Below are 24,689 nucleotides of genomic sequence, written 5' to 3'. Positions count from 1 at the left end.
CTTAGTGCCTAGTACTTAATAACTAGTAGTTACGAGCAGTAATTAATAATTAATAGTTAGTATTTGTATTTAATAATTAATAGTTAGTAATTAACAATTAGTAATTAGTAATATAAAATTAATAATCAGTAATTAATAATTAATAGTTAGTGTTTTGTAATTATAATTAATAATTAAAAATTACTCGTAGTAACTAGTATTAAGTAATTAATAATAATACTAATAATAAATTAATAAGAACACATAATAATATCATTTAAGGTCATTTTGCATAGTTGCAACCAACAGATAACAATTGATTTACTAAACATATTTATATACAAAAAATGGTCAAACAGCCACTACAAACAGCCAATATTAACAGTCAATCAAACAAACCAAGTTAAACAACCAGCAGCCAGCAGCCAACAGCCAATTGTTAAACAGGGCCCAAATAAACTTAATTTTTCATCTCATGTGAGTGATGTGACTATATAACATTTGCAAATTTAGAGTGCTACAGTAAAATGCTTTCATTTCATTTGTACCTTAGCTTAAATTCATAAGTGACAACAAATAATCCATGATATTTGCATTGGAAACAGAGCAGTTAGTGTGCACTATTAACCCCGTGAACTATCAGAAACGGACGTTGCCGCCAAAGAAAACAAAAAAGCACATTAGAAAGGTGAAAATGACTTTATCCTTTTGTTGATATCTTCACAAGCAAATAAAATACAATATTTGATTAACAATTTTCCCTCCACAACCACATTTTAGCAAGTGGTTTTGCTGGATTCACATTTTTGACAGTAAAAGTTGCCATTTTTCTGACACATGCACAAACAAATGTCTTTGCTCATTTCATTTCTCCTTTGCATTACTGCATTTGTCTGCACCCCTTCATTATTTATTACTAATGCCTAATGGTACTTAAGTCCTCAAGTCGGAAAATGTTTGATTGATCCTGAGCGTTAAGTCTTACCCCGTACTATTTACCAGTTTAATACGACTATTGTTAATCACAGTGTTAGAGTCGTTATCTCTCAACAACGTCAGTGTAACATTGTCCTAGTATTCCCCAGAAATTCCTGCCATAAAATACCTTAGAAAAAGCCTTAACTGTTTGGAATTTTTTTGCCAACTTTCCTGGGGAGCTCAGATGGAAAAACCTTTCAAATCTTCATTTTTGCTCCTCCTTTTCATGATTTTGCTACAAACCCACTTCTCAAATCAGATGCCACAATCACAATTACAGGCATTTTTCACAATTCACCAGATTCTGAACTACCCATTAAACATAAACAGTTTAGACCAAAACATTGATATTTGCAGCTTTGAACCAAGCCCATATCTTACAATTGCATGTTATGAAGAAAACGTTACTCAAATTCATACTCAAGGGTTTATTGGGTTTGTTCCAGTTTCAGGTAATATTTCCATGGAAGCTCTATTTGGTGCTCTTGCAGCTTTGCCAAGTTTAAAGGTCCTATCTTTGGTGTCCTTAGGTTTAAGGGGTCCTCTCCCTCAAAGTATAGGTAACTTAACTTCTCTTGAAATGTTAAATCTTAGTTCAAATCAACTGAATGGTACAATTCCTGTGGAAATTTTGGGTTTAAGAAATCTTCAAACTGTTGTATTGGATCATAATGAGTTTATTGGAGAAGTACCCTTTTGGATTGGATCACTTTCTGAGTTAACTGTTCTTAGTTTAAAGAATAATTCATTAAATGGATCATTACCCACTTCATTATCAAGGTTGGAAGGGTTAAGGATTCTTCAACTTTCAATGAATAACATTAATGGTGAAGTTCCTGATCTTAGGAATTTGACTAATTTGCAAGTTCTTGATTTAGGGAACAATTCTTTAGGACCAACTTTTCCTACTTTGCATAATAAAATGGTTACTTTGGTACTAAGGAGGAATAAGTTCAGGTTTGGTATCACTGATAATATGAGCTCCTTTTATCAGCTTCAGAAGCTGGATGTTTCATATAATGAGTTTGTTGAGCCATTTATGCCGTCTTTGCTTTCGTTGCCTTCGATTGGTTATGTCAATATTGCTGGGAATAAGTTTCATGGAATGCTACTTCAGAATATGACTTGTGGTGCAGACCTGAACTTTGTGGATTTATCATTCAATTACTTGACTGGGGATTTGCCTGCTTGTCTGAAATCAAGAAATAAGAGTCGAAATGTCCATTACCGGGGTAATTGTTTGTCGAATGGGAGACAAAGGCAACACCCATATGCGTTTTGTCATAATGAAGCTTTGGCAGTGGAGATTTCGCCTCACAAAGGGAAAGAAAAAGGGTCTAAAGTTGTGGTAGCCATGAGCATAGTCGGAGCAACTTCACTTGCTGGTCTTATGGTGTTGGGTGTTGGACTTGTATTCTCTAAACAATCTTTTAAAAAACCACAAACAAGAGTTATACTTGAGAAGGCAACAATGATGTACCCTTCAAAGCTGCTTTTGGATGCAAGTAAGCAATTTTGTGGCTGCTTTACTTATATAGTTACGAGTTGTTTCATGGAGAAGAAAACCATTGTGTGTGTCGCTGACCTTTCTATGAAGTTAAAACCTGATTTTCTGTTGTCAAAGAGCTTAGAATTCTTCTATAATGAGTGTTAATGGTCAATTTGGTAGGTGTTAGATTGTAAAAAGTTTGTATGTGATTATGCAAAGAAAGTGTATGGTAAAGTTTCTCACCTCTAAAGTGTAAGTTTTCATAAATTTGCATTACCACTCAATAGCAACTATAGAAGTATAATGAGATGTAATGCAAATTTATACCGAATGATATAGGGGATAGAGTTTTATAACAGACATTGATGTTGAGACTTTACTTGCAAAATTGCATACAAATTATTGCTATCACCACACATTCAAAATTGCCTGCGAAACAAGCTGTAAATGCAATGGGTGATAATGTGGTATGTGTCACAAAAATGAACCAGTCATTATAAACATTATCCTATGCTGTAAGAAAAAGATTGGTGAAGAATTTGAATTTGAATGGGAGGTGGTCATCTCAATTCTGAAAGTTACAGTTTAATTCACTCATTGTTGCAGGGGAAATCTGTCAAATGGCAAAGCTGGGACCCCTTGGTCTTCCTGCTTATCGCAACTTTCTCTTGGATGAGATTAAGGAGGCCACAGCAAACTTTGATGCGTCAAATTTAATCAGGGAAGGTTCTTCTGGTCCGGTAAGAATCTCTCGACTTCATTAAATGGTATCTCATAATAGAGTTGATTCTGTAGATTGTATTACTACAAAAGCATAATTTGTAATAATACTTTGTAAATAGGAGTAAGTTTGTGGATATTATTTTGTTTAGTGACACATGTCCTTGATGATTATCAGGTATACAAGGGCATACTTGCCAATGATAATCTTGTTGCCATTCAATGCTTGAAAGTGAGAAAACGGCGTGGAACACAAGCCTACACTCATGACATAGAGCTGTTATCAAAGCTTAGACATACTCATTTGGTCAGCGCTCTAGGCCATTGCTTTGAGTACAATACAGAAGACTCAACTGTTAGCAGAATATATCTTGTGTTCGAGTTAGTTACAAATGGGAACCTAAGAGATTTCATCTTTGGTAAACACTTTAACAAAATATGCTTAATGATGTCAAAGATGCCTGGTAAATATGCTTGCTCACTTTATTTCCTTTAAATTTGTCATTCATCAAGGACAAAAGCCTACCTGGGCAAAGAGAATCACCGTTGCAGTTGAAGTTGCAAAAGGTATTCAGTTTCTCCAAACAGGGATGATGCCGGGTTTGTATTCAAACAATATCAAGACAACTAATGTCTTATTGGATCATAGCCTTCATGTGAAACTAAACAGCTATAATCTGCCTTTGTTAGCTGAAAACATGGATAAGGTATCACTCCAGAGATAATTTTTATTGTGTCTAAAATCTCAAGCTTTCATTTTGACGGGAAAAAAAGGCTTAGAGCTGATAGTCTGACATAATGCACTTTGATTATAATTCTTCTAGGCCAATATGCTTTCATCCTCTGGATCCAAAGAACATGGTAAAGCAATGTAAGTACCCAATTTCAGCCTGGCATCACATTTCAGATTATGCTACTAATCATGTGTAATTACTGCGTGAAGATTTGTTCCGCAACCAAAGTTTGCAGATTTTTTTTTTTTTATCTTATTTATAAAAAATATTGATGAATTAAAAGCATCACATCTCAAGAAACAGTTATCCTGTGCTATGGGAGAATAGATTGTTGAGTATTTTGCCATGATATTGAGCCTTGTGTTGCCTATGTAAGTATAATCTTTCATTTGCTATCCTTTACAAACAATGTTTTTTAATTTCTTGCATTCATGCAGAGTGAAGCAAGACGAAAAGAGTGATGTCTATGACTTTGGAGTGATTCTCTTGGAAATCATTGCTGGAAGAGAAATTACATCTGATAATGAAATATCCGTTGTAAAAGATTTAGTAAGTTTTTGATTTCTGCAAATAAATGATTATGTTGTTTGTTTTTTGTCTTTTCCTATGCTCTATGCTACTTGGACTCGGGTGAAGGACATGAGTACATGTTTAAGTGCCCGAGTCCAAGTAACATAGAGCAAAGAAAAAGAATTGTCCAAGGTGATGTGTCGAAGGGTCCAGCTTGAGTACTGAAAGGTGAAATGAAAAGTCTGTAACATAGCCTATGATTCTTCCATGATATATGTTATTGCACACTATTTATGGATGCTTTGTTTTTATCTGCAGTTTGAAGTTGGCATTAAGGCAGACAAGATAGCCCGAAAACAGATTTTGGATCCAGCAGTACAGAAAGAGTGTCCGGACAACTCAGTGAAGACACTGATGGAACTCTCCGTAAGGTCACTTTCAAACGACCCTAATGATAGACCGTCCATTGAAGACGTACTCTGGAATTTGCACTTCGCAGCTCAGATTCAGGAATCAGGGCAAGTAGATGGTTCAAGTGACAGATCCTTATCTCCTGTTTTCACTTCTCAGTGAGAGAATCCATCTTGAGCTTCAACATTATTTGTTCTTCCTGAATCCTGACCAAGCATATATACTGGTTTTCTGTACATCATTTTCTGTAATGCTGTATATACTATCTAGAACAGAAATTTAGTAATCTAGCAACTGAAGATATTGTAGTGCCATTTTTCTGGAATGTGGGACTTTATCATCTAAAAGGAATAATTTACCACTTACAAGTTACGACGGGGAGTAAGGTGTGGAGGAGGGATGTAATATTCATGACAGCAATTATATAAGCTTGTAGTTGAATGTATTGTATAATTCTTGTATTTATCCTTTTTTAAAATTTATCACCTTTTTTTTTCAAGCATTGAGTTTTGTTTACTTATCAGTAAAACTGAGGATCAATATGTTGCAGTATTTGTTGGTTAGTGCTGTGCTGGGCAGACAGCCTGACAGGAATCACTCATCAGATCCAAAATGTGGATCACCGATTATGCGACTCAGACTCACATACTCATGTCCAACACAGTTAGATACAAAACATAATTTATTTTTTTTTTTTTAAAAAAAAAAAAAAAAAAAAAAAAAAAAAAAAAAAAAAAAAAAAAAACCACCGAAATTTCTAATTTATTAAGTGTCAAGTCAGTGTTTGGGAGCTGATATAGTTTCTTGAGGTTAAGAGAAAAGTTCGACTGTTCGAGTAACTGATCTCCTTAATCTATTCAAGGATTAAGAGAATAATCAACACTTTTGGTTTATTTGGAATCATCTTTGTAGTTTCTTACAAAGGAAAGAAATACTTGAGTTTCATATAGCATAATAATGTTAATTACTCGTACATTTAATCAATAGGAGTGGATTATACAGAAGAACAATGTTATCCCTCAACAATCCAATGCTCCATAGTAGTTAATAACTTAATACGCCATGATAGATGAAAAACGTAAAGGTAACAACCAGCCTTTGTTCTGAAATACTGTTTAAATTCAAACAAGTGCTCAGACCTCACTACCTCAGTGCAGTGAAACAGTAGTATTTGCTAAGGCATACGCCAGACATTAGATATGGTTCAAAATACTACTTGTGCAGAACATGTGAGTTGTTTTGACAGTGAGACGATCAATGAAGCATGACAAACAGATAAACTAAAGGCATGTTTGAAAAGGGGTATTAATAACTTAATAAGGAACTTATGGAGTCTAATAAAAGGTGGTAGATGGGATGAGGTGGTCGTAGTTGGAGGAGCAAGGGATGCTGGAAATATTATTATCAGATTAGAGATAATGTATCTAACCTTGCGAGGTGATGCTGTGGAGAAGTATTACTACCCTTGTTTGAAGGGTAACAAGTCCACCACTTCTTCCTCCATCACTTCCACCACATTATCCATTCATTACCTCCAATTATCCAGACATGCCTTTAAAAGAGTCACATTGTTAGTACATAGAATGTGGACTCACGAACTACTGTCAATATATATTCTCAAGTTGAGATCACACTATCACAGTATTTTTAAGTGCTTTCACGGTATCTCTGTGATCTTGAAAGAGCTACAGGATTTGCCTCCAATGCCCTCTCAACTTCTAATATTTCAGCATTTTCTTCAGGCCGGAATTGAAAAGCTCTAAACATATACCCATTCCGAATGCTATCAGCTTTACCAGATTTAATTCCCAATGTATTCCGTATAGAGCTTCTTGCAGCCTCCTCAGGATCGATAACTATTCTCATTGTCTTTGTTAAACACTTGTCATTTTTCTCTTCGTCTTGTGAATTTAGGTCCCTTGAATGCTTCCTAAAACATGAAGGAGAAGTATACCCAGTACAGTCACTATTTTCAGCAGAGTTTGACAGAGATGAACTGTTGGTAAAGTTTGGAATGCAAACCCCTGGAATCAATCCCACTGTTGGACTGTTCCAAGGAACTAGCAGTGCTTCATCATTCCAATCAAAATTCGAAGGATAAGGAGTTTCCGGAGGACCCTGCACTGTATGTTGAACTTCGTTGTTTCTCATCAAAGAGCAACTCGATGAAACAAGTCTGGTTCTTTCTCTGTAGGCAATGGAAAATGTTTCTGAAAGCTTTCCAGGCGCTTCAAAAGCTAGCTTATCAGACGGTGTAGTTAAAGGTAGGGGAGGCAAAGATGCATGTTTACTCTTGCTTTGACCTGATCGAATGGGGAGATTTTTTATAGCTCCTCCAATAGTCCAGTATCTTTGGCAACTCCAACAAAAGTGCCTAGACTTGTTAATATTGCAATTGTTGAAGTAGCAAAATTTTGTTTCCATGCTGTTGCAGCGTGGGCAAGACACGGTTTTATCAAGCTCTATCATGCTAGCAGCTTTGCTTGCCTCTGGACTTATGTCTGCGGCTTCAGTATATTGTCGTGCTGATACCTGATGTTCAAGAGTGATCATTTTATGATATAAAATGATATAAACTCATAACCATATACGGAGCATAATGTATTTCGTATATTACATGGAAAATTATGACGAACACAACTTGTTCAATGTAATCAAATGTACTATTTCTGTGCTTCCTAATTTCTTATGCATAGGACTCAGAGCTACAATTAGCACTTCTCATGATATATAATTATATACTTGTATTCAACATTATAACTTTGAAGAACGCTTTAATCTAAAAAAAGATATATACCTTTTCCTGGATTACCATCTTGAGTTCTTGACAAACCAAATTACTGGTTCTGGAAGTGATCAGAGGACAACATTGAATAAACGTAACAAGCGAGCACAAGTTCAAGGACTTTGATAGCAATGTCAGCAAACTGCAGCAATTATATCGTGTCAAATACAGCTCAGACCACACTGCAATTGTTATAAAGATCTCTGAATTCAGAGAGAAATTAACTTCAAATTTTAAACAAAATCAACAGATAAAACCCATCAGTATACACTTCTTGCTGAAATTTAGTTTTACTATTACTTCTACTTCCTAATGGGAGAACCAGATATGAGCAGAAGACGCGACATTTATGGATATGACAAGCCTAGTCCTGATATGGAAAAGGCTTCGAAATCTAGAAAAATACAAATACAAGGCTTCAGAGATACAAAACCTTAATGATCAAAGGAACAGAACACAGCTAGAAAAAACTTATTTTCCAATCATTCATTCTTCTTTAAGTTATATACTGAGTATATCGTAACCAAAGTTAAGCCAACAACTTCAAAGACATCTATGTACAAGCAAGATACTTCACAAGTTCACAGGCTAGTTTCTAACAACAGATCACTGTCATCAGATGATCAGACTATGTTTGTTGAAACGAGCCGTGCTCGTATACAGCCAATAATTCATTAATTCTACCATCCTACTAGTACTAAAAAAACAGATTTTATCCAATTTAGAGACCTCAACTCTTAAAAAGCTTAAAATTCAATATCAGTATTTATGCAGATTTCAGATGATACCTCAAGTATAAAATATGTAGTCAGAATTTTGGAATAACCAAAAAATAATTAAAATTTCGAGGAACAAATCTTTTAGTAAGCAAATAAATATATAAGCCCCGCTAAACGGGTTTCTCTTATCTCTAAAAGTTTTTCTTGTTTTTATGGGAATTAGAGACGGACAAAGTAGAAACCACCCTAAACTAAAATTCATAATATTCATATTTTTCAGTATATAATGATTCATAGGTATTTCCAAGGAAAAAAAAAACATAGGTATTCACAATCAAACATTGTCAACTTTGAGATTAACTTTTTAAGTTATATCAATCAAGAAAAACTCCAAATTTATAATTACAAATATCTTATAAACACACATCATTCATCACAACCCAATTTTTTTTTAATTAATCATACTATAAAACAATTAACACATTAATAATTTGTGAATACATACATAACTCCATACTCCGTATATCATTAAAGAGCATATGAAGTGAAAATCATAAGCATTATTTATAAGAAAGGAAGATAAACTTACCATAGAATTGAATCAAGCTAATAATAAAGTAAATATGATTTCCAAGGAAATCTAAATAGCAAGATAATTGGGTTTATATCAATCTTTGGAATTTATAATCCAACAACTAAATGTGATTTTGTCAAGAATCTTAAATATGATGTGAAAGAAATTTTTTTTTTTTTTGGCTGTAAACAATAACAGCCTGTCTCTAAGTTTCAAACAGAGGAAGTCTATGGTGGCAAAGTCACTTGGTTTTTTTTTCTACTGAGAAAGTCTGAGGTGGAAATACGGAACAATTTTTTTTTTTTTTTGTAAGTTTAATGTATTTTGATTTACTCCCTCCGTGTTTAAATTACATTCCTACTTTTCTTTATTATGTGAGGAATAATTGCTAGAAGTAAAAATGTAATTTAGGGGCGGAGGGAGTATTTAAGAATAAATAAGTTTTGATGAGTTAATACAATTTCAAATAAAAATTTAAGAAACAACCATCTTCATTATCCCATTTTTTATACTCTATATGGAATACTCATATTTGTTATAAATGTGGTCAAAGTTTAATGTCTGAATTGCAATTTTTATGAAACTAGGGGATCCTACGCGCGCGATGCGCGCGGTATAGGTAGTGTTTCAAGTTGAGTCATTGCAGTTAGTCTTAATACCTTATGCATGTTTGCATATATTTTATTATAACTATTTGTACATATGCGGGCGATTAATATGTTGAATGTCATGTATCTTAAGCAATGCTCTAAACTTTAGCAAATTACTTTAGAATTAGTGAATGGGTTCTTAAAAGTATCGAGTTCTAGACATGCAAATATTTGCTATATTTAAAGTACAGATTGAAATGGTTCAATTAGCAGGACATCACATGTCTATATTTTTCTTGTATTCATATAAGATACCAATACACCTCACTTTAAGTTTTAATCGGTTAAAGTTATGATCGTAATAATTACAGTAAATGTCATTTAACAGTGATTGCCTTGTAAATAATTTATTTTACAGAGTAAATTGATATTATAAGTTAGTAATTTATTTTGTTAAAGTTACAAAAATAATGAAGTTATTTTCTTGAATCGGTAAAAAATGCAGTGAACAAAATGGACCAAGTAGCCTCAAAAACTAAGGGTCTGTTCTCATACGGTTATTTTCAGTTCAGTTTAGTTCAGCTCATCTCTAATAAGTTCAATTCAGTTCAGCTCCTAATTTTCTTCTCTCATAAAATGTTCATTTCAGTTAAGTTCAGTTGAGCTCTAATAAGTTCAGTTCAGTTCACATATTAATGCTTTTGGAATCAACTAACATAGTGTGTCCTAAGTTGGTAGCAAGATCAAAAGGCTCCGAGAGCCCTAGATAAAGATTGAAATCTTGAACAAATCAAAACTCTTGTTCAATTCAGTTCAGCTCAGTTCAGTCAACGAGAACAGACCCTAAGTTAAGCGGAGAAATAAGGTCCAAGAATTAAAAACAATAGATGTTGAGTGATTGACTGTGTGAAATTGTCAATCAAGTTCATTCCTAATTCAAATTTCTACCTGGCTAGTCTTCAGTTCAAATGAGTAAAAACTTGGGCAATTATTGCTTGGACCTTAAGAGTCACCAAACTAACTAAACTATCTCAATGGCATTAATACCGCAATCTCTTGAATAACTTTCTGGTTATTGTATTTGACCAACCTTTGTCTTAGCTTCTAGTATTTTTATTTTATTTTATTTTTTTGTTAGAACTACTCATATGATCTTTCGGATTTCACTTTCATGAACTTTTTTAAATGAACCAATACCCTTGTAAACTTATATCAAAATCATGGACATCTGTTTTCTCTTACTGTCCGAAATATAACCGATTCACCAACCCACACTTGAGCCTGATTTCTCATATATCAAATTTCAGTTTCAGCACAGTTGCTTTTGCACTATATTGGACAAATGCTTGCTTCCATAGTTCCTTGTGCTTCATATAGGAAAGAATGTAAAATCAAAACCTCTCATAATCATACTTATGAAGGTTAGAACAATTAAAGCAACACTAAGTTGATTATACTGACAAGTGAGCAATTAAATTAACGCTAAAACCCATGTTGTGAAATTGATCAATAATAACAAATTAACAATAAAATAAAACATTAATTAGTCATAAACTATTCATAAAACATTAATGGGGGTATAAAGGTAATTAAACATTTTCAGGGTTAAAAATGTCCTAACACTATTCATAAGAGTATTTTCCCACTTTTTATAAGGTAGGGATGTAGCAGTTTTAAAGAGTTGTAGAAAATAAAGAATACAATAGAAGTCAAATCTAAACACCGAAGTAATTCATAATCCAATAATAAAATTTCGGTCATGCTTAATTCCTTGTTCACCAATTTTTTGCCTAGTTGACATTTTTAACTTGTGAAATTGATAAGTGATAAAAAATAATGGAGAAAAATGTATTTTGTGTGAGGGTAAAGTTATAACCTCTATTATCAAAAATAAAAACAAACCAATTTGTTTACGACAATTTCAAATAGAATATAGAGTAAAATGAAAAGGGATCGAAAAAATTAAATTATGTCCAGAGTAAAGTTATAACCTTTATTATCAAAAATAAACATAATCCAATTTATTAACGACCTTTTCATATAGAATATGGAATAAAATAAAAAGGGAGGGAGAAAATTAAATTATGTCCTAAGCACTACATATTGAGGTGAAATTTTTGATGTGTAAATTATTGATTTGAAAAAGAAAAAAACAATATACGGAGTGGAGTAGTAAATTAATAGAAGAACTATCCGAATGAATCAGCATTGTCAGCAAAGCTCTAGAAAGAGGCCAGATGTGCAAGTGAGTCAGCAAAAAGGTAAAAGCTAGGCCACATAAATTTTCGTGGCTGAAATTTAGTGCTGACAGTCAATTTCTTGGACACTTTTTGGCGATGTCAATGTGATGCACGATCCCCACTTTTTGAGGAATTTGGATACTCCTTTAAGTACGACTATCATTCTTATCCATGCTATTTTGGAAGCACTTTTAAAATGTTGTGGGATAATTTAGAATGACTTAATTTTGAAGTAGATGTGTTAAAATTAAACCAATTCGAAAAAAATTATATGTTTCGAACTGCAATTGATCCGAGAAATTTAAAACCTAAATCCGATCTGTAACTGAACTGAACTCAACCCGAATCCGATCTTGACCCGGTCTAAACTTAACCCGGCACCAATTTGATCCGACCTGAACTCAACCCGAATCCGATTTGATCCGACCTGAGTTCACCCGATCCGAAATTGGCCCGGCAAATAATTGATCTAATCCGATCTGTTTTGACCCAAACTAATATTAACCCGATCCGATTTTAACTCGATTTGATTTTTACCCGATCCGAATTTAACCCGATCATAATAAATTATTGACTTTTTATTCAAGTTCTTATACTACGGAGTATTATATTTACTAATTATTAATAAGTTAACGTTTTTTACTACAAAGAAATAATTCGGAGTAACAAGTTTACTTCATGTATATACCAATTATATAAAATTACTTTCTAAGCTTTATATTTGTCTCATCTAAAATTTGCTACAAATAATTTGTAATACTTGAACATTAAAACCTCTTCTTTCAACTCGATAAAAAATATGATACATGAATGACTTGATATTGACCTAATAATAAGGTAAAAACTCAATAATAACTCTAGTTTAAAAATAACCTTATTTGGATATGACTTGGGTCAACTCGATTAAAATCTAGCCAAACACAGAAAAGAATTGAATTGAAATTAACCAATTAATGAATCAACGGATCAACCTTATCTCAAGCAAACCGAACTTGACTGAACCGAAATCAACCCGACCCAAATTCATTCGATCCGAAATTAACCCGGTTAAACCCGTTTTGAACCTGATCCGGATTTATCCGAATCGAACATGAACCGATCTAGAGTTGACCCAACCCATATCCGATCCGGACTCGATAGACCATGACCCAAATTTGATCCACCTCGAATTTGACCCGACCCGACCCGATTCAAATAAAAAGAATAATTTTGACCCGAACATATCCGACCCGAATAGACCCGACCCAAACTCCATCCGGTTATCCCATTGACACCTCTACACTCGAGTAGAGGTGACAAAACCGAATCGATTAGAAAAAATCTTCCGTTTTGAACTGTAATCGATTCGATTTGATCCGAGAAACTTTAAACTCAAACTCGATCTGTAATTGAACTTAACTCAATTCGAATCTGAATTTGACCCGATTTGAACGTAACCCGACACCGATTTTACCCGACTTGAACCTACCAGAAACCGATTTGACCCGGTTTGAACTCAAACCGAACCGATTTGACTCAATCTGAACTGAATAGAAATTGACTCGAAAAATGCCCGATTCAATTCGATTTATTTTGATCCGATCTGATATAAACTCAACCTAATTTTAATTCGACTTGATTTTGACTTGACATGATTTCAAACCAACCTAACCCAACCTATTATTTATCTTTTTTTTTTTTTACTTAAACATATATTAATGACATGATATGGAAAATTAACACGTGAATGACTTGATATCGACCTAATAACAAGATAAAATTTTTTTAATTACTCTAGTTTTAAAAATGTACTTATTTGAATACTCCGTATTAAATTTGGTCAATCAACCAAAACCAGCCAAACACGAAAAGTATTTGAATAAGAATTGACAAAATACTGAATCAACCTTAGTATTCAAATTGAACTTAACAAAACCGAAATCAACCAAACCTGAACCAACCTAATACAAAGTCATCAACCCGAAATTAACTCGGTCAAAGCCGTTTTGAAACCGATCTGAATTTGTCCGAACTGAATATGAACCGATCTGAAGTTGACCCGACTCAAACTCGAGCTGAACCCGACAGATCTTGACCCAAATTGGATCCGACCCGAAAGTGACCCAACCTAACCCGAGGCGGGTTAGAAAGATAATTTTGAACCGAATATACGATCCGAACAGACTCAACCCAAAATCCATCCGATTATCCAAATTGACACCTTTACACTCGACCCATTTTACTTAATCTAACTAAGGTATCTAAATTTCTTCCAAAAACAAAAGCAAAAAACAAAAACTTAGGTATATAAACTAACACCTCTAGTGTAAGAATATAAATTGGTCATGGGCCAATAACTACTTTAATTACAAAAAATGAACATTATGAACATATAAAATTGAATGTTCATATTTATAATCCTGTATTGTATCAAACCAATAACGATTCATACAAGCTAAATCCTCTAATCGATAATTGGGCCAAAGAAAGAATTTTAATTTTTTAAGTCTATTTTTATCTCGATCAAGATCTTTGTTTTCATCAAAAATTGACTACAATTTTTTATTCGATTCTCTATTGGGTTTATATTCACACCATTATTGTTCCTTGAATTCAAACAAATTCGAATTCTTAACTCTCTAAGACGCCTAGGCGATAATGTTCATTTTTACACGTTCATTTTTTTTACATGTTAATTTTTTTTTAATTAAATGGTCATTTTTTTTTATGTATTTATATTTTATACCTAAATATTTTATTTTTTTTATTTTTTTATGTGTTCATATTTTTTAACTTAATGTTTATATTATAAGCGTGGTCTGTGTATTTTAGATGCATAAGAGTGCACTATATAACTATTGTACCTTTTAAACTGAGCTTTTAAAGAAACTAGATAAGAATTGTTATGCTTTAAACATACATTTTAAAGCAATGGACACTCATATATGTAGGAGTGTTGAAATCTTTTTGTTGTCTACATGTAACTTGTCTCAAATTCAAAAAAAAAAAAAAAAAAAAAAAAAAAAAAAAAAAAAAAACACCTTATATAAGCCAAAAGAAAAAGAAAAAAATAGTATTGCTACATAAAGTTTTTTTAACATATAGGTGGACATCCCCTAAGAAGATCATAGATTTATTACTAATTGCCTTTCTAGTTAGCTTTTAATTGGAAACTCACACATAAGTGGGGTGTTGAAATTTCTTTATTTCTCACATATAAATTGTCTCACATTGGAGAAAGATGAGAGAAAAGATAACTTATAAGATAACATGTCCGATTTTCTTTCCTCGACAAAAATACATAAAAAAAAAATGATGTTGTAATGTTTACAAAATGTAGGTAAAACACCATCTTAAGTTTGAGTATAATCCGACTGTTACAGGGTTACATGCCTTTATTCGGGAGCTTTCTGTGTGTCATATTCGAATAATGTCTCATTCTTAGGTTACTCTTGATCATTGGCTGGCAGTCTATAAGCCTTTTGTGTGCCATATTCAAAACGTGTCTCATTCTTAGGTTACTCCTGGTCATTGGCTGGCAGTCTATGGTAGGCGTTGCCAATTTCTTTATGTCACTTTTAGCTTTCTTATTTTTGTTTTTTAACTCATTTAAAAGAGTGATTTTCCAAAATAATGTAATAAAACAAATTAAATCCTTATGTACATTGGTTTGAAACCTAAGCTATTTCTCACAATACCATCCGCGCAGGCTTGGTTTTAAGGTTCGATATTTAATTTGTAAGTATAAAACCACTAACACTGTTCGCGGTTCTAACAAATATAGAACGAACCTCTAATGATATTAGAGATTCTATCAATAAAACTTCTAATGGTAATAATGATTCTTTATATAAAACCTCTAATACCATCAGTAGTTCTATGTAATTTGGTTTTACCATTAATGGTATTATATAATTTGACAGAAGTGAAAGCTAAATTGAACGAGATAGCTTCAACTTAGAACCGCTAATGATATGAATAAAACCTCTAATGGTATTAGTGGTTTTATGCATAGAACCTCTAACGATATTTCTATATATAAAGCCCCCAACATTGTTAGCGGTTTTATATAAGCAAATTCCAAACCTTAGAACCGATCTTACGTGTACGGTCTTGTGGGGAATAGTTTTTAAATCGGCTTATATAAGGAATTAATTTGCGTTTTGGCATTATTCAGGGTGAAATTCTCAACCTCAAGTACCTTTACGGGTTGTTTGGTATGTGGGATTATGGGTTGGGAATGGGAATAAGAATCCCTAGTCATCATAAACCAATGTTTGGTTGGTGGGAATTGTGATATAAAGTGGGAATAGGCTTAGGAATAATTAGCTTGTATTCCCTACATTTTATTACCCGAGGGCCCTGTTAAAAAAAAAAAATACTACCTAGGGGCAGGTAATAAATTGGGGGGAATTTTTTAAACTATTAAAAGACAATACTATCAGTGGCGGATCTAGGATTCCAAAATAGGGGTAGCACTAAACCATAGGGAAAAAATATACAACTACTAACATGAGACTAAAAAAAAAAAGCTAAAATATAAGCTGGTAATAACACATCAAGTTAAATTTTTTTGTCTAATATAATGAGATTTTGTATAAAAGTTACCATCAAATTTTTAAATATCTATAGATTTTGTAGCGAGTTATTATTCAAATAAAATTATGTATAATATATATTGAAACACTTCGTATAACAATCAAATAAAATTAGTCAATTTAATAAGAAATTACTAATTTTCTTCACGGACAAATTTTATTCCATACTACTAATTGTTCTTAACCAATTTTTTATGAGTTATTTAATCTGAATTATTTGAATTGAACATAAATGTCAAAAAAAGTGAAAAGTTATTTGGTGAAGAATCAATTTATGATGGAAGTCATATTTATCTAATCTAATCTATTTGAATATAAATGTCAAGAAATAGGAAAGTAATTTGGAGATTAAAAAATAATAAAGCACTAATAGTTTTCAAAAAATAAAAATAAACAAAGACATAGGACTTGTTCATATTTACTTAATTTCAGTTCAGTTCAGTTTAGCTCCAATCAGTTCAGTTCAGCTCCTAATTTCCCTCTCTCATAAAATATTCATTTCAGCTCAGTTCAGTTTAGTTCAACTCCAATCAGTTTAGTTCTGAAAATGTGAGCAGGCCCATAGAATGAACCAAAAAATAAATAAATAAATAAAAAATAAAAAAAAACATGGGGGGAGAAGGGAGATTCAAACCTTAGACCCAGCACTTGAAAGTTTTATTCACCTACTTAGTTACCGCTGAAGCACTTTCAATTATCTCATTAGGTAATCATTGCATAATTTTTATATCTTATTTTTAATGAGGCCTTTTTGTAAACATTTTTTTTTTGTCTGGGGGTAGCACGTGCCCTCCCCCCCCCCCCCCCCCCCCAGTCACTACATGGATCCGCCAGTGAATACTACCCCTTCTTTTATGACATTATTTTTTTAATATGCGATGATAAAAGGGCAATCTTGAAATTTTGCTTTTAATTCCTCTATTATTCTCACACACCAAACACAAGATTTAAAATTTTCCAATCTTGTATCCAAAATATGCCAAGCAAGGGATTAAGATTATTTCATGAATTTCGACCTATCAATTCCCATTCCCACTCCTCCCATATATTCCCCAAATTCCCATTCCCATTCCCATGTGCCAAATGCCCCGTTAGTCCTTGAGGACTCAAGGAATTTGTGGGCCCCACTTATGTACAACACTTAATAATTTAAAAGCCTTATAAAAAAGGAATATTTTAAAAAAAGAGGACAATATTGTGGGGTCCGTTGTCCTAATTTGTCTAACATTTGTTGTTATTTATGCCAAAATTCATTTATAGTGGGAATTTTCTTTTTCTTCTCCCCTAATTCACAACATTATTATTTCCAAATATTTGTTTATTAAAACACGGAGGGAGTATTCTTTTTTGCACACAGTATAAATCCGCAAAAGAATTTATTTATTTTTTTTTCTCCGTTGAATTCCTCTAATTCATTGTTATGAGTTTTGTAAATTAATGAGATATTACATCAACGTACTGCCATTCACAAAATTTATGTTCACTTGTGTATGGGATGATATGTAGGCAAGACCGATATCTTGAAGAAACGCGTGATCAAACCATGAGTAATTGCGAAAAGGCGCTGATATGTACCAGAAAGTAGACATATCGGCTTGTCGGAATTCGGCACGTGGCAACAGAAGCTTGACACTTGGCTCAAGAAGTTTTGCATGGATGAGAGCCACCTGTCAAGTTGAACCATTATAAATAGTAGGTAAGACCTCATTAATGAAGATATTAATGACTCTCTCTCTCTCTACTTTCTCTCTCATACTTATCTTCCTTTCTTAAACACTTTCTGACTTTATCATCGGAGTGGTTATCCCCGGATTACCCCGGGGTTAGCTAACTTCTTCTCATTGTGTAGGTTCTCAGCTTGCCGATAGGAATATCAGGATCTCGAGTCCGAGTTCTTGGGAGATCAGATCCAGACAGAAACAATTTGGCGCTAGAAGGAGGGGACATTGATCACTTCTATCGCCTAAGAACCTCGCACAAAAAAAAATTAATATACATATATATAACAACAACAATCATGGCCGGAAATAATGAGACACCAGTGACAAGAAAAACAGTAAACCAGTCAGTAGAGCAACCTCAGGTAGAGGTAGTGGATGAAACTCATACCTTTGAGGATAACCAGTTTCATATGCCGTTAACTTCCCCTACATGTGGAGGGGAGGCAGAGGATCCTATGGCAGCATTCACACCAGATGAATTGGAGACAGCAGCAAGGGTGATGAGTACAATGAGTAAGAAGAGAAAGGAGGCTGAGATGGCACAGGCTGAAAGGGGGGCCGCTCAGGCCGATAGGGGAACACCGCACCGTAATCAGGAAGAGCAACATAATCAGTTGATAAACTCGCCCAGGAGACCCCGACATGAGTCGCCGGTAAGAACGCATACTATGTCACGGCGGGTTGAGCAATCCTCAAGTCATACCGTAAGTACGAGAACCCAGCGGCAGAGAAGTTCGCAGGTAGATGGGCAGGCAGTGCGAACTGTGGTACAGTTAAGGGCGTCTCCGTTTGCACAACATATCTTGGACCAGCCGATGGAAAAGGTGAAAATGCCGACTTGTAGATTTGATGGAAGAGGGGACCCAGCGAGGTTTATAACGTCCTATGAGGGATACATGATGTTGTATACCAATTTAGATGCAGTTTGGTGTAAGGTCTTTCCGACTACTTTGATTGGGGCTGCAGCCGATTGGTTTAACAACCTTGAAGTTGGATCGGTAGATAGTTTTGAAAGATTGACCGAAATGTTTGTGGGTCAATATGTCAGTAATAGTGTGCGGCAGAGAACCTCTGGAGAGCTGATGGCCGTAGAGAAGAGGCCAGGTGAATCCCTGAGGGATTACATTAGGCGATTTAACAATGAGGCAAACACAATCCCAAAACTGCAACAATAAATAGCTGTGATGGCTTTGATGAATGGCTTGGTTGATTCTGATTTCAAGCGTTATCTTACAAGGAAAAATCTGCCGACATTAGCAGCAGCGTTTAGCAAAGCCCATGATTACATTAAGAGTGAAGAATTGATGAAGACAAGTAGTAGACATGTCGTTGCCGGAAGAGGGCAAAATCAGCATGAAGGGACATCGTCAAGAAGTAGTAGGCCAAGAGCCTCTGCCCCAGGAAGGGGAGGGGGAAGCCGGCAAGATCCAAGGGCATCAAGGCCGCCAATGAGAAACAGTACTTACACTCCCTTGAATACACCAAGGGCAGCAATCTATTCAGTAAATCAGAATAGAGAAGATTGGTCAAGGCCGATTCCCATGAAGGCAAGGCCAATGGATGTGAAGAAGTATTGCATGTTTCATAGAGATGTGGGGCATTACACAGAGGAATGTACGCAGCTGAAGGATAACATTGAGAAATTGATACCGGTTGAACACAGGCAGGAATCAGCAACCGGTACAGCCAGTTGAGAGGCAGCAGATATAAGCAAGACCAGAAAGGGTGCAAGGAGGAGTGGTCCGACAAGGAGATGTAGGAGTGCCGCCGTTATCCACTGGAAGAGGGGTAGATGTGATAACAGAGGGGCTAGTGCATGGAGGAACGATTAGTGGAGCGAAGAAGCATTTAGCTGAACACCGTCATCTAGTTTGTGCCCTGGATGTGGACAATCGTCCTCGGCCAGCTGCAATACCTGAGGTAGTGTTCACAGAAGAAGATGCAAGGGGTGTAGTGTTCCCACATGATGATCCGTTAGTCTTAATAACTAAAATAAATGGAGCTGACATCAAAAGAGTGCTGGTTGATGGGGGTAGTTCAGCAAATGTGCTGTTTGTACAAGCTTTTAATGAAATGAATATAGGGAGGCAGAAGCCGGTATCATATCCTGTCATTGGGTTCAATGGATCCACAGTAAGGCCAGAAGAAAGTGTAGTGTTGCCAGTTAGGCTGGGAGATGGGCCATAAGCAAGGGATGTGATGGCAGAGTTTTTGGTGGTGGCTGTTAAGTCAGCCTACAATGCAATTATCGGCAGACCGATAATACATGATATGCAGGCCGTTGTGTCGACTTACCATTTGGCAGTAGCCTATGTGTCAAATTTGGGGGCTGTAGAAAAGGTGTATGGAGGTCAAGTAATGTCAAAAGCTTGTTATGTGACTGCTTTAAAGAATCCAGTTGGCAGTGCTCCAGTACCATGCAATCCGATAAGAGAGGGTGAGCCAACAGTCCAAGACTTAACCATGAAGAACTTTGACACGAGGCCAGAGGAAACTCCAAGGCCGTTACCAGGGGGAGAAACTGTTCAGGTTGAGTTGCAACCAGGTGATCCGAGTAGAACAGTGAAGGTTGGAGCTGATATGGATGTAGATACAAGGTGCCATCTGATAAGCCTGCTGCGTGAGAATGCAGATGTCTTTGCGTTTTCAGCGAGTGAGATGCCGGGGATACATCCAGAGGTGATGGAGCATAAGTTGAACGTGGATAGAAAGTTCAGACCGATAAGGCAAAAGAAGCGCAATTTCTTAACTGAAAAGATAGAAGCAATTCAGGCTGAGGTGAATAAACTCTTAGCGGCAGGGTTCATTGAGCCTTGCACGTATTCGAAATGGTTGGCAAATATAGTAATGGTGAGAAAGCCGACAGGGAAGTGGCGAATGTGTGTGGATTTTACAGATTTGAATAAGGCTTGCCCTAAGGATTGCTACCCATTACCTCGAATAGATAGGCTAGTAGACTTAACCTCTGGTCATGCTATGCTTAGTTTCTTGGATGCGTTTTCGGGTTATCACCAGGTCAGCTTGCATAAGGCCGATAGGAACAAAACAACTTTTATAACGGATGCCGGTGTGTACTGTTACAAGGCAATGCCGTTTGGGTTGAAAAATGCAGGAGCGACATACCAGAAATTGGTGGATAAGATGTTTGAGAAGCAGAAGGGCCGGAATATTGAGGTGTATGTGGATGATACAATAGTGAAAAGTAAGGAGAAAGAAGACCATATAGCAGATCTGAAGGAAACATTCGAGACGTTGAGAAGATATCAGATGAAGTTGAATCCAGAGAAGTGTGTGTTTGGAGTTAAATCAGGAAAGTTTTTGGGCTTTATGGTAAGTGAACGGGGAATAGATGCAAATCTTGATAAGGTGAATGCAGTTCTCCAAATGAAACAACCAAAAACCATTGGTGATATACAGAGATTGACTGGTAGGATGGCAGGATTAACCAGATTTATCAGCAAGTCAGCTGACAAGGCACTTCCATTTTTCATGGTGTTGAGAAAGAACAAGGCATTCGAATGGGGAAAGGAACAGAGTGATGCTCTGGAAGTAGTAAGGAATCATCTCAGATCTCTTCCCACAGTTGCGAGGCCCGAGAAGGGAGAGTTGTTGCAGTTATACATTTCGGCATCACCAAAAACGGTAGCAGCTGTTTTGTTGGTGGAAAGGAAGAAGCAGCAGAAGCCGATATATTTTGTTAGTCATGTACTGAATGCGGCTGAGCGCAGATATCCAGTGATAGAGAAGATGGTGCTAGAAGTAGTAATGGCAGCTAGGAGGTTAAGGCCTTATTTTGATGCACATCCAATAGATGTATTAACAAATCATCCTTTGGAGAAGTCATTGCATAAAATGGATACATCTGGCAGATTACTGACATGGGCAGTGGAATTATCGGAGTATGAAATAAGCTATAAGCCAAGAACATCAATCAAGGCCCAAGCACTGTCAGATTTTATTGTTGAGACAACATATACAGATGAAGAGGAGGAGTTGGGAACATGGCAGGTATCAGTTGATGGTTCAGCTACAGCGACAGGGGCAGGGGCCGGAATTGTAATAACGGCGCCAGATGGGAAAGTATTTGAATATGCCATGAAGTTTAAATTTAGGGCCACGAATAATGAAGCCGAGTACGAAGCTGCAATAGCTGGAATTCAGCTGTCAATAGCAGTAGAAGCAAAACGATTGATTTTAACAACTGATTCCCGGTTGGTATCAAGTCAGTATAGTGGGGAGTATGAAACCCGAGAACCAGCTATGGTGAAATACTTGGAAAATATGAAACAGTTAGCAGCGCAGTTATAGTATTTTGAGATAAAATTGGTTCCGAGATTGAAAAATGCTCAGGCAGATGCGTTGGCAAGGTTGGCAAGTTCGAGTTTTAATGACTTGGAAAGGACAGTCATGGTGGAGGTTTTAAAGCAGAGAAGCATAGATGAGGCGTCAGTAGAGGTGCTATGTGTAGACATCGGAGTCCAGTGGTATGATAAGATATTGGCATACCTCCTTCATGGGGCAGTACCGACGGATAAAGGGGAGTCGAAAAATTTAAGAAAAGACAGTGTATGGTTTGTCATGCACCAAGGTCAGTTATACAAAAGGGGGTTTTCACTGCCATTGCAGAGGTGTATAACGGACTTTGAGTCAGCAAGGTTGATGGAAGAGTTACATGAGGGTAGTTGTGGCAATCATCTCGGAGCAAGAGCCTTATCCAGAGAAGCAATGAGAAGGGGGTATTACTGGCCGACAATGAAAGCAGATGCAGTGGCCTATGTTAAAAGATGTGAGAAATGTCAAAAAATTTCCCCAGTTATTAACTTGCCTCCAAATGATCTGACACCGATATTAAATCCGATCCCTTTCGCAAAATGGGGGATGGATATAGTTGGCCCATTCCCATCGGCTACAGGTGGAAGGAAATTTTTGATAGTGGGTATAGATTACTTCACGAAGTGGATTGAGGCAAAACCAGTAGCGAAGATAACGGCATCAGAAGTGAAGAAGTTTATATGGAAGAGTATCTTCACAAGATTTGGGTCGCCGATGGCAATGGTTTTTGATCATGGAACCCAGTTTGATTGTAAGCCAGTCAAAGATCTCTTAATGATGTACAAAGTGAAATTTGCTTATGCAGCGGTATGCCATCCACAGTCTAACGGCCAGGCAGAGGCAGCAAATAAGCAAATTATAACACCAATAAAAAAGAAGATTGAAGATGCAAAGGGTTTGTGGGCAGACTTGATACCGGAGATATTGTGGGCAAACAAGACTACAATCAGAGAAGCTACGGGCGAGTCACCTTACACTTTAGTATTTGGTACAGAAGCAGTTATACCGGCAGAGGTAGGGTTGCCGACATTTAGAGTTCAGCATTACTGTGAAGATCAAAATGATTTGCTCTTACGATAGCAGTTAGACTTTCTGCCAGAGCTCAGAGAAAAAGCAACAGTTAAATCAGCTGCATATAAAAAAAGAATGTCAAGGGCTTACAACAGAAGGGTATCTCATCGGCCGTTAAGTGCAGGGGATCTGGTACTGCGAAGAACAGCAACGACGGGTAAGGGAAATGAGGATGGAAAGCTGACATCAAGTTGGGAAGGACCTTATCGGATTAGAGATGTCGTCGTCCAGGGATCGTTTTATCTGGAGACTTTGGATGGGGCACCACTAAAGAATGTATGGAACTCGGCTGTGCTGAAAAAGTACTATGTATAAAATATATGAAATTTTGACGTGAAGCTGATAACAACAAAGGATATCAGTGATGAATGAAGAGGTATTCAGACAACGTGTGTTGAAAATAGGCATCCTCCATTTAACAGAACATCGTTAAATGGGACGGACAGCTCAAAATCGCTTCCGTGAAGTTAATGAGTCTACAACCGGCCAAATCAATTCGAGTATACGCCGATATGAGGCGTAGCTCAGAAAGTGATCGCCGAGAGGGTACCTATTTGGCTGAAACAGCAAAGCAGTAGGTGACCGACGTTATAATCTGGACCAGCAACACAAATTACTGCCTAGTGTACATAATTCCAATATGAACTATGTACACTAGGGGGAGTAAAGAGTGAGATAGATATCGTATATTGATAATCTTTAAGTGACAGGTTGTTAAGGCTGTTATGATTGGGTATTGTTATGGTTTGGTAATTGTTGAGAGTTGTCAGATATCAGATATCTTTGTTTTTTGCAAACTGTTTTTTGCAAACAATGTAGTTACGATAACATTGTTTAAATAGGCAAATTTGCAACATAAAATATCTTATCCCTAATTAATATGATAAGAGATGTTTGAGTTTATAAGCAATTGATAAGCAACAAAGCATAATGAAAATGAGTTAAGAAGTTTACACAACAATAAAGTTGACAATCGACAGGCATCACCACAAAAAAAGGGTGAGCAATACATCTCTGGGCAGCATTCCAACCTCCGTCGAAACGATCTTGGAGCTTGGAGCAGAACTCAGCAGAAGCTAGATAACGGCCAACTGCTCTTTGGCGAATACCAGGCTTATCAGCTTCCATCTGTTGAACCTTCTCTTCAAGGCTTTTAATTTTGGCTCTGGCGTCGCTGAGATCTTTTTCAACTGAAGGAAGGCGCTCAATGGCCTTATCCTTTTCAGTAATTTGAGTCTTCAGACTCTGCACTTCCAGTT

General features: G+C 35.9%; 3 protein-coding genes across 4 annotated transcripts; 2 read left to right on the top strand and 1 right to left on the bottom strand.

Moving 5' to 3' along the window:
* Nucleotides 1-808: 808 nt before the first annotated feature.
* On the top strand, nt 809-5,303 carry LOC145574685 (putative inactive leucine-rich repeat receptor-like protein kinase At3g03770). Its single transcript, XM_081632525.1, has 7 exons — nt 809-2,462; nt 3,053-3,186; nt 3,345-3,585; nt 3,680-3,873; nt 3,991-4,037; nt 4,338-4,449; nt 4,729-5,303. Exons 1-7 carry the CDS (start codon nt 1,142-1,144, stop codon nt 4,981-4,983), a joined length of 2,304 nt encoding a protein of 767 aa, XP_081488651.1. The 5' UTR covers nt 809-1,141; the 3' UTR covers nt 4,984-5,303.
* Nucleotides 4,873-9,103, bottom strand: LOC145574686 (cyclic dof factor 2-like). Of its 2 annotated transcripts, XR_014098134.1 has the most exons (4): nt 8,915-9,103; nt 7,619-7,748; nt 6,251-7,353; nt 4,873-5,027 (listed from the first exon to the last, which is right to left on the bottom strand). XR_014098134.1 is itself a non-coding variant. In XM_081632526.1 (3 exons), the coding sequence occupies exons 2-3, from the start codon at nt 7,634-7,636 to the stop codon at nt 6,469-6,471; spliced, it is 903 nt and encodes a 300-aa protein (XP_081488652.1). In that variant the 5' UTR covers nt 7,637-7,748; nt 8,915-9,103; the 3' UTR covers nt 5,616-6,468. The 2 variants fall into 2 exon arrangements, 1 of the variants encoding a protein (XP_081488652.1); XM_081632526.1 differs by lacking the exon at nt 4,873-5,027 and having other exon boundaries at nt 5,616-7,353.
* Nucleotides 9,104-20,226: 11,123 nt separating this feature from the next.
* Nucleotides 20,227-22,335, top strand: LOC145575358 (uncharacterized). The gene is made up of 2 exons (XM_081633238.1): nt 20,227-20,877; nt 21,043-22,335. Exons 1-2 carry the CDS (start codon nt 20,227-20,229, stop codon nt 22,333-22,335), a joined length of 1,944 nt encoding a protein of 647 aa, XP_081489364.1.
* The last annotated feature ends 2,354 nt before the right edge of the window (nt 22,336-24,689 follow it).

This window comes from Chenopodium album, chromosome 13 (genome assembly GCF_948465745.1).
Source record: "Chenopodium album chromosome 13, dcCheAlbu1.1, whole genome shotgun sequence".
Classification (NCBI taxonomy): domain Eukaryota; kingdom Viridiplantae; phylum Streptophyta; class Magnoliopsida; order Caryophyllales; family Amaranthaceae; genus Chenopodium; species Chenopodium album.
The sequence above is the reverse complement of the archived record's forward strand: the minus strand, read 5'-3'. Positions and strand labels throughout refer to the sequence as shown.